The following is a 9,823-nucleotide window of genomic DNA, read 5'->3' on the forward strand; positions in this document are numbered from 1 at the left end:
GGTGGTGGTGATGGTGGTGGTGGTGGTGGTGGTGGTGATGGTGGTGGTGGTGATGGTGGTGGTGGTGGTTGTGGTGATTGTTGTGGTGATGGTGATGGTGGTTATGATGGTGATGGTGATGGTGATGGTGGTGGTGATGGTGGTGATGGTGGTGATGATGGTGGTGATGGTGACGGTGGTGATGGTGGTGGTGACGGTGGTGGTGGTGGTGATGGTGGTGATGATGGTGATGATTGTGGTAATGGTGGTGATGGTGACGGTGGTGATGTTGATGACAGAGGTATAGGGATAATGGTGGTAAGGGCAGTGCCAGACCCTAGTGAAACTCATTAAATGTAGCATCTCATTTAATCTCGCAATGACCCAAGAGGCGGCTCCGTGACTATTCCTATCTCGGAGCTGGGACCCAGTCTCAGGGAGCAGCAAACAGCTTGCACCACAGCTTGGGCACCCGTCCTGACTGCTTTGTGCACAGGATATGCAGAGAGCCCACAGGAAGGCAAGAGCAGGGCAGTAGGAGGCAGAGCAGGGAGCCACTGGCCGTCCCTAGGTCTGCTGCACGTGGCCTGGTCACCAGCCTCCCCCTGGAGGGGAAGAAGCAGGCATGGTCAGCAAGGTAGCATCACACCCATGAGGAGGGATGGTCCACCATCCAACGCGGGCACGCCATTTCTAGCCTCCCTGCTGCCTGACTTCTGTTCGGCCCTCTGGCCGGCCTCTCAGGGGCCTCTGCCATAGAGGGGAGGAGCCATAGGGGAGAGGGGCCGAGAGGGCGGCGGCAGGGATGCCCACACAGTTGGAATTCTGAGCCCCTCCCTCTGCCCCTCTCTCCCCCCAACAGAAATGCCTTGAGCTTAAGACGAGCCTGCTGGCCCGGCAGAGGGGCACCCAGTCATCCCTGGACCGGCTGCGGGCCCTCCTGAGACTGATACAGGGCGAGCAGATGCTGCAGGTCACCATGACGACCACCAGCCCCGCCCCGCTGCTGGCCGGGCCCTGGACCACGCCCTCAGCAGCAGCCATGCACTCCGCCCTCCAGCAGCCCCAGGGGCACAACTGACTCCCAGGGGCCGGCTTCACACCCACGGAAGGTTCCTGAGACCCCGATCACCAGACCTGAGGGTTCTGTCCGCCTTAATTCATAAACACTATGAATTTCAGCCGAAAATAAAACCAGACTGAGAGACACAGGAAAGAAGGGGAGGAAGAAGCGGGACGGGTAGGGATGGAGGCCCACCCTGCCCCGGGAGGCCGAGGGTCCCGGCTGGTGGGGGACAGCTGTCCCCTCGGCCTCGTGCTGCCCCCCCGGGAGAGAGAAGGGCAAAGAGAGGTGGGGAGGGGAACCGGGAACCCGAAGACCTAGCTGAGTAGAGGCGGTAGTTGGGCACGCGGTGGTAGTAAGTCTAGGTAGGACCCCGCACCCCTCCCCGCCCGGGTGCCCGGGCTCCAGTGCTCTCCGGATCCGGAGCCCCTGTCGGTCAGTATTATTAGCGGTAAGAGTCAAGCTGTTGAACTTGAAAGACACTACTCTGTGGGTCCCTCCAGGGACGCTGCCCCCACTGCCAGGGTCTCCGCGTGCCCCCGGTCTCCGGAGCACCCGCACCGTGCGCCTCCTCCCCTCTGCTGACCTCTTGGGGCTCATGTTCCAACTTTAGGACTGAAGCCTTTTCTTTTCCCCTTTCGAAGAGCCGACCAAGTATTTCACTCCTCGTTTCTTGCCAGTACAGACACTATGCCAAAAAATACCTTTACATTTTTGTATGGCGTTTTTATTGTAAGATATTTAATGTGAAGGGGGGATGGTTGCTGACTTCTCTTCCCGCCCCCGGTAGTCTCTGCTGCAAGGTACGAATGCGAAAATCCTTGGGGGGGGGGAGGGGGCTCCCAAACCGGAGAGGTCCAGAGGGGGGTGGGGGAGGGGCAGCGGCCTTGAGAGGGTTTGGCCTTTGGAGACTCAAGAGTCCCTCTTCTTGCCGTCTCCTCGAGTTAGTGAGAGCGGAGGGTGCGTGTGCGGTCCTGAACGGACTCCCGCGTCCCCCCCCCCCCCCCGGGGGCGGGGCCCCCCCCCCCCCCCGGCCTCCCCGGTCCTGAGGGACGTAGCACAACAGGACAAGCAACGGGAAGCCGCAGGCCTCCCTCCCCAGCATATCACACGGTGCCGCACCGCATCGGACACACGTGCGTGTGTGTGCATACACGGCCCCAACACGCGCATGCGCACACGCGACACGTGCAGGGCAGGGGGGCTGGCCGGAACCCCAGAACTGCCCGGCCCCTCCTGCTGTTTTCTCGACTCCGGGAGAAACTGTGCCGTACGATACAGATCTATTTTAATACACGTAACACTGGGTTGAACAAGATTTTTATATTCTTTTATTGACGAACAAAGCGCGCTACGAGACACACGTCTTCTATATTGGTTACTCTAGACGCCGACCGTGCGGTGCCGCGTGGCTTGCCATGTAAATGTCTTCAGGTTTCCGTTGGTTCGTTTTTCTTCCTGGATGGATCGAATCAAATTAAAAAAAATAAAATGGAATGGGAGGATGTGAGAGGTTGGACCCGGGAGGGGTAGCTGCCGACGCGTCTTGAGACTTAGTGTTTTGGACCAAGGAGGACCGTCCGGTGGATAGTGAGGATAGAGAAAAGTGTTTGTCTTGAATATGCCAATGTAGTGTCCCTTCTGTGCGATGCATTAAACTCAACGGATGATTTCAACACAGTGTGGCCCTCAGTTCCTTCTGCAGGGAGGCCCCCGGGGCACGTGGGGCAGGGAGGCAGGACTCGCTGAGGCGGACAATCCGAGTCCTGCCGCTATCCGAGTCCTGCCGCTAGCCTGCCCCGGGGGGGGGGGGGCCTCGGCATCCTCCACGCGCTGGTCCCATCCCTCCCCCCAGAGGCGGCGGGTGCAACAGAAGCCCCCAGGCCAGAGTGGACCCCCCTCCCTCACTCGTTCCAGCTTCTCCGCCCGCTGACAGCACCTGCCTCTTCTGTCCCACACCAGGCCCCACGCCCACCCGGGGGCTTAGTCCTTGGCCTTCTGAGAGCGCAGACCCGCTGCATCCCAGCTCCAGACACTCCACGGGCCTCCAGTCGGCCCAGTCCGGCGAGCAGCCCAGCTCCGGACAACCAGATGCTGCTGAGGGTGGGACCAAAGACGAAGTGACAGTCCGCTGGAGCCCCGGAACAGAGTGGTGTGCCCAAGCTGGGGGTTGCGGGGGGGGGGGGGGGCAGCACAGCCCGCCCCGGGTCCCTGACAGTCCTGTCCCATTTCCAAGCTGACGCAGAGGCACATAGTATGGTAGGGCCCAGAGCCAAGGCGGCTCTGCCTGCCCCCGGCTGCAAGATGCCACCACCCCTGCCTCCCCGAGAGCCGGCCAGTCTCAGCCCCGGGGCCCCTGGGGAGCCCCTCATCCCCCTGGCTGCGGGGCCTCAAGAGCCTGCTTGTTCTCAGAGTCCCTCACATTCCTCCCACCTTCTGGGAGCTTTCCCAATCAGGCTGCCTCTGCTCCCCTGGGGCTGCCCAATTCAAGGCAGGAGTGACCTCCCTGTGGCCAGACCCAGTGGGTGACATGCTGACCTGAAGGGACCCCCCCACCCTGCCCCGCTCACCTGATTGGTTTTCTCCGTTTGCCTCTTCTGCCTAATTGCTGAATGCCGGGGGGCCCCAGGTCTGCGCCCAGACCTCTCCTCTCCTCCCGAATTCCTCGGCTGACCCCGTCCAGCCTCCTGGTTCTGTCCCATGCTGGCTGTCCCCCAGCTGCTCCCTGCAGGCCGGGCCTCTGCCTGGGCCCCTGCGCACTGGGCGTCGGCGAGCCTCTGTCCCCGCCAGGCCAGCTCCCCTGCCCATTTCCCAGGTCTGGAGACTCTGCCTTCCTGAGATGCGACCAAGCCCCCTGCCCCCCGGCCATTGGCAGTGCCTCAGAATATAGCAGGAGGCGGCCACGTGTCCCCACCCACACCACCACCGCCTGGGTCTCGGCCGCCACCTCACCTCACCAGGCTTACGCCGGGAACACATGCTCCTCCCCCTCCTCCCCCATCTCGCTGCTGCTGTCAGTTCACAACCCAGCAGCCAGAGGGACAAGGACTCTGCTGAAACCCTGCTGTCACGGCCCGTCTTGCTTAGCCACAGCTCCAGTCCTGCAAGGCCACAGTCCCTGCGTTCTCTGTCCCCCTGGCTTTCCTTCCTGCCTCTCCAGTTTCCTCGCTGTGTTCCAGCCACGCGGCCTTCCTGCTTTACCTGGAATCCATTCAGCATGCTCCTGCCACAGGGCCTTTGCCCAAGCTGTGTCCTCACTGGGCATGCCCAGCTGCCTCTTGGATTGGCTCCCCCACTTTCATGGGGACTTGACCCCAGTCCCCCTTCAGCGCAGCTGTGCCCAGCCACCCTCACAAAGACTTAGCATTTCCCCTCCTCCGCTGTTGATTCCTTTGATTTTAACAACTTTCTGTGATTCACCTTTTTGATTTTGTCTGCCCCACAAAGGCAGGGAACTTGGTCCGTTTCCCTCACCAACTCCCAGGATCCAAAGCAGTGCCTGACACGCAGTAAATAGCAGCTCAGTAAACATTCGTGGACTGAATGGACACTTTCCAGAGACAGAGCTGCCAGGCCACGGGGCTGCCTCCCTCCGGGCTCAGGACCTGGTCCCTGCGGGCTCCCTGCTCCCAGTCCAGCTGCCAGGCCCACTCGGCCAGTGAAGGTGGAGGGTGGGGGCCTGAGAAGGCTGGCCCGGGACACTGCAGACCAGGGCTGCCTGGGCCCTACAGAGCGGTGGGGAAGGGGGGGGTGGCATCCACACTCCACCTTGTCCTCCTCCAACCCCATGAGGAGTTCCAGGATAGCCCACCTCGCTCCCACCATGAAAGGTAGGGGTGGGGGGGTCCAGTGCCCCCGGGCAGGAGAGGAACTCCCTCCAAATGTGGATGAACACCCCCCCTACCGCCCCTGCTCCCCAGACCACACGGTTTAAACAACAGGTCTGAATTCTCCACCAGTACCAGGTGTCGGCGGGGCCGGGTCCCCCTGGGGCTGGGGGACAGAAGCTGTTGCAGGCCTCTAGCTCCTGGGTGACCGTCTCTCCCTGTGTCCTTGTCATCTTCTGTCCATGTAACGCTGGTGAGCTGTGGCTCCCTGGCCTGTGGGCCCGGGCCCGACCTCTGCCTCCTCTCCCGGGGCCTGTCCCGTGGTCTCTGGCAGGCCCCTGTCCCACGAGGGCAAGGTCACACCAGACTAGAGCCCGCCCTAATGATTTCACACAGACTTAGCCATCCTGTTTCTGAATAAGGTCACACTCACCAGTCCTGGGGGGTTGGGACCCCAACCTCCTTTTAGAGAACACGATTCAACCCGTAACAGACACCCTTCCTCGGGTTGTCTGAGATCTGCTTCCCTAGGGCTTCTGCCCCTCCCCCTGCCCCCCCCCCCGCACTGCCCCCACGCAGCCCTCAGGGTGGGGGCCCCACAGTGCCCACCTGGCTCCTCCCTCTGACCCTCAAAGGGGGACCACAGCACCGGGACTTGAGTGGCACTCCAAGGTCACACAGCCAGCTGGTGACTTCAGCCTGGGCTGGGGCTCTGCCTGGGCTCTGGGCACCTCTGCCCACAGGGCCCTGGTCACCTCCTGGGGCACAAGCGGTTAGCTGGGGGCCACCCTGCCAAGCTGCATTCCTGACCAAGTGACAGCTGCCAAAGGCACCCCAGGCCCCGGGTGACCCCACACGCAGATAAAGGAGCGCAGGCCAACTAAGCACTGCTGACCACGCGGGCTGGGCACAGAGCCTCCCACGCCACCCCATGTGGTCTCACAGTGGGGGAAGGTGCTTCCTTTTAAAATGTTGTTTTTTTGTATTTTTGAGACAGAGAGAGAGAGAGAATATGAATGAGCGGGGGAGGGGCAGAGAGAGGGAGACACAGAATCGGAAGCAAGCTCCAGGCTTCTGTGGTCAGCACAGAGCCCACCTCGAGGCTGGAACTCATGAACCACAAGATCATGACCTGAGCAGAAGTTGGATGCTTAACCGACTGAGCCCCCAGGACGCCCCAGGAAGTGTGCTTCCTAAGCTAAGCTCTGCTTTGCCCCCAACCCCGTCTTTCGGATCCCTCCCCACCCCCCAAATGATGACGCAGGTTCCAGTGACAGCATCTCTGCATGTGGAGCCCCACGCACATCCCCGGGGAGATGTCTGCGACCAGAGCGTGACCCTGCCCACAGAGCCAAGCCCCACTGAGGCAGCTGCGCTCACCCCACCCCTCCTTATAGGTGGGAAGGGGTCTCCCCCCACAGGACCCCTGCAAGGATCCCGCACTGGGCACAGAGGGCTGGGCGCTGCAGCTGCTGGTCCCGCCGGCCAGCTTCCATGTGGCCAGGCCCCGGCACCCACCCCCGAGGGTTCCTGGTTTTCAGACAGAACGGAGGGGTCCCACCCGCCTGTGGGACAGCCCAGCCACGACCAGGTCGGGTCTGACGTCAAGTGACAGAGATCAAGTTGTTATCAGGACGCAGAGAGCTGCAGGCGGCGTGTCTTCCTCCCTCCCTCAGGGTAAGTCCCCAGAGCTGTCCCCACTGCCTCTGAGGGGGCACGGGGGGTAGGCAGGGTCGCTGCCTCCACGGGGGCGCGGGGTGCAAGCAGGGGCGTGGGGTGCAGGCAGGGGCGTGGGGTGCAGGCAGGGGCGTGGGGCGCTGGTGGGGCACTGCCTAGAACAGAGGGGAGGCCCAGCCAGGAAGGGGTTGCCGCTGGAAGCAAGGCGATGTTTTTGCCGTAGCCGACTGCCACCAGCCAGGTCCCTGTACGCATCCCCGACCACATCCGGGTCCAGGGACTTCGTGTCGTAGCTTGAAATCAGCTGTGGTGGCAGCACCTACACCACAGAAATGGACAAACGCTACAAATCGGGGCCTTACGTCCCTGGAAAGCCGGTGCCCAAACACGGGCACACAAGTGGCGGAGACGGAGACGCATCTCCAAAGCAGGCGTGTGTCCAAGACCCGCCACAGGGGCTGGGTTTGAAGACGCGACCTTAGATTCCTTCAAGATTTCCAGACACGAGCCGTTCTCGGAACTTGGCAGTCGGCCCAAAGTGGATGGTCGAAATGGCAACGATTCACGTGCTGTTCTCGTGATGCCCTCGTGGCCGGCCGACCGGCGTCCAGGTGGGTCTTTGCTTCTGTTTGCCTCTGACCTCTCTGGATAGTTCAAGTGCGCACGGTCAGGGAGCCTGGCCCGCTCAGCATCTGACTCTTGGTTTTGGCTCAGGGTGGGATCCCAGGGTCATGGGATCAAGCCCTGAACCAGGCTCCCCACCGAGCACAGAGCCTGCTAGGATTCTCTCTCTCCCTCTGTCCCTCCCCAGCTCGTGCTCCCTAAATAAATTAATTAAATAAAATAAAGTGCATACAGTCACACCTTGCTTTTCTGTCCATTTTGACAATAGCTGCCTGCTCTTAATGGTAGAGTTTGGTACGTTAACATCAGAAAATAATTATTGAGGGGCGCCTGGCGGGGCTCAGTCGGTGAAGCACCCGACTTCGGCTCAGGTCATATCTCTCGGTTCATGGGTTCGAGCCCCACGTCAGGCTCTGTGCTGACAGCTCAGAGCCTGGAGCCTGCTTTGGATTCTGTGTTTCCCTCTCTCCTGACCCTCCCCTGCTCATGCTGTCTCTGTCTCTCAAAAAAAAAATTTTTTTTTTAATTAAAGAAAATAATTATTGACAAGGTTGGATTTAAGCCTACCACTTTATTATTTTTGTCCTGTTTGTCCCTTCTGTTTTCTCATTCTCATTTACCCTTTCTTGCCTTATTTTGAACTTCTGAATATTTTTTGGAGTTCCACTTGCAACTTACCTATTTTTGAAGCTGTCTCTTTCTGCATTATTTTGGAGCGGCTGTTTGGGAGCACGGCATCTACCCGCGCCTTCACAGTTTACCTCGGGTGATTCTGCCCTACTCCACGCACAGGCAGAGCCCTGAAGCCCTGAACCCGCAGTTCCCCTCTGCCCCTCACACCATGGCTGTCATGTGTCACATCCACGTGTTACAAAGCCCATAAGACAGTTTTACAACCTCTGCCTTAAACAGCTGTTTGTTTCTTTAAGATCTAGAGGGACAGGGGCTCCTGGACACAGCCCAGGCAGTAGCCATTTCCAAGGATCGGCGTTACTTCCAACACATCCAGCTTCCAATCTGCCCTCATTTCCTGTCACCTTCAAGAACTTGCTTTGGCATTTTTGCCGTTGTCGCTGCTGTGAAGTTGGCTAGTGAACAAAATCCCTTCGCTTTCTTTTACCTAAAAAGAGGGTTTTTTAAAAATGTTTTTATTTACTTTTGAGAGATAGATTGTGAGTGGGAGAAGGGCAGAGAGAGAGAGAGAGAGAGAAGGAGACACAGAATCGGAAGCAGGTTCCAGGCTCTGAGCTGTCAGCACAGAGCCTGACGCGGGGCTCGAACTCACAAACAATAAGAGCATGACCTGAGCCGAAGTCGGAAGCTTAACCGACTGAGCCACCCGGGCACCCCAAAAGGAGTTTTGATTTAACCTTTAATCTTAAAATATTTTTGGCTGACAAAGAAGTCTGGTGTTCCCACTTTCCCACCTCCTTTGGGCAATTTACTACTGTTCCAGTGTCTTCCGGCCTTCATAGCTTCCGCTCATAAGTCAGCTGCACCTGAACACAGGTCTGCTGTTCCCATTTTTCTCTGGATGCTTTCAGAATCTCCTCTTTATCTTTGGTTTGCAGAAGTTTCACTGTAGTGTGCCTCTGTGTCGTTTTCTTTATATTTTATCCAGCTTGGGGTTCGTGGAGATGACTGAATCTGAAAACTTATGTCTTTGACCAAACTGGAAATATTTTGAGCCATTCATTTTCAAATAGTCTGTGGGCCCTATTCTCTCCTGCCTCAGAACTCCGATTACACGGACGTGAGAGATTCTGATGTTGTCCCACAGGTCTGAGGCTCATATTTTTCAATCCTTTTACTCTTTTAAGTTATCTTTATGCCCAACGTGGGGCTCGAACTCACAACTCTGAAATTAAGAGCTGTGTGCTCTACAGATCGACCCACCCAGGTACCCCCACTTCACTCTGTATATTTTAGTTCAGGTAATTTCTACCAGGCCAGACCACTGACTGTCTTCCGTCATCTCTAATTCTCCTGGTAAACAGAACCAGTGTTTTGATATTGCTTCCTCTCCCCTGCCCCATACTTTCAGGCATCCTATTTGGTTTTCTAGAACTCCCCCTTTGTTTCCTATGATTTCTATGTTTTTTACTGAGATTCCCAATCTTAGCATTTATTTTTTAATGTTAAGTGAGAGGGAAAGAGAGAGGGAGAGACGGTGAGCATGTGTGTGAGAGCGGGAGCAGAGAGAGGAAGAGAGAGGATCCCAAGCAGACTCCACACTTTTAAGTGCAGAGCCCAACGTGGAGCTCGACCCCAGGAACCATGAGATCGTGACCTGAGTTGAAATCAAGAGTCGGACGCTTGACTGACTGAGCCCCTGGCGCCCTGTCTTGGCACTTATCACAAGCACATTTCCCCTGTATACTAGAGGAGGTTCATAGCGGCTGCTTTCGCATCCCCGATGGTTAGTTCTTTTTTTTTTTTTAATTTTTTTAAATGTTTTATTTATTTTTGATACAGAGAGAGACAGAGCATGAGAGGGGAAGGGGCAGAGAGAGCCGGAGACACAGAACCGGAAGCAGGCTCCAGGCTCCTAGCTGTCAGCACAGAGCCTGACGCGGGGCTCGAACCCACGAATGCGAGATCTGACCTGAGCCGAAGTCGGAGGCTTAACCGACTGAGCCACCCAGGCGCCCCC

At 58.0% G+C, this 9,823-nt stretch overlaps 2 protein-coding genes across 2 annotated transcripts in view; one reads left to right on the forward strand and one right to left on the reverse strand.

The window, feature by feature from the left end:
- Positions 1-1,745, forward strand: part of PHF21B (PHD finger protein 21B) — a 27,692-nt gene extending 25,947 nt beyond the window's left edge. Inside the window, exon 13 of the mRNA XM_029954087.1 lies at positions 842-1,745. Within this exon, the coding sequence (XP_029809947.1) occupies positions 842-1,060 (219 nt within the window). The 3' untranslated portion in view covers positions 1,061-1,745. The remainder of the gene's footprint in view (positions 1-841) is intronic.
- A 605-nt stretch (positions 1,746-2,350) lies between these two features.
- Positions 2,351-9,823, reverse strand: part of ARHGAP8 (Rho GTPase activating protein 8) — a 43,758-nt gene continuing 36,285 nt past the window's right edge. Inside the window, exon 12 of the mRNA XM_029954088.1 lies at positions 2,351-2,500. Coding sequence (XP_029809948.1) covers positions 2,426-2,500 — 75 coding nt within the window. The 3' untranslated portion in view covers positions 2,351-2,425. The remainder of the gene's footprint in view (positions 2,501-9,823) is intronic.

This window comes from Suricata suricatta, chromosome 10, assembly GCF_006229205.1.
Source record: "Suricata suricatta isolate VVHF042 chromosome 10, meerkat_22Aug2017_6uvM2_HiC, whole genome shotgun sequence".
In the NCBI taxonomy this organism is placed as follows: Eukaryota; Metazoa; Chordata; class Mammalia; order Carnivora; family Herpestidae; genus Suricata; species Suricata suricatta.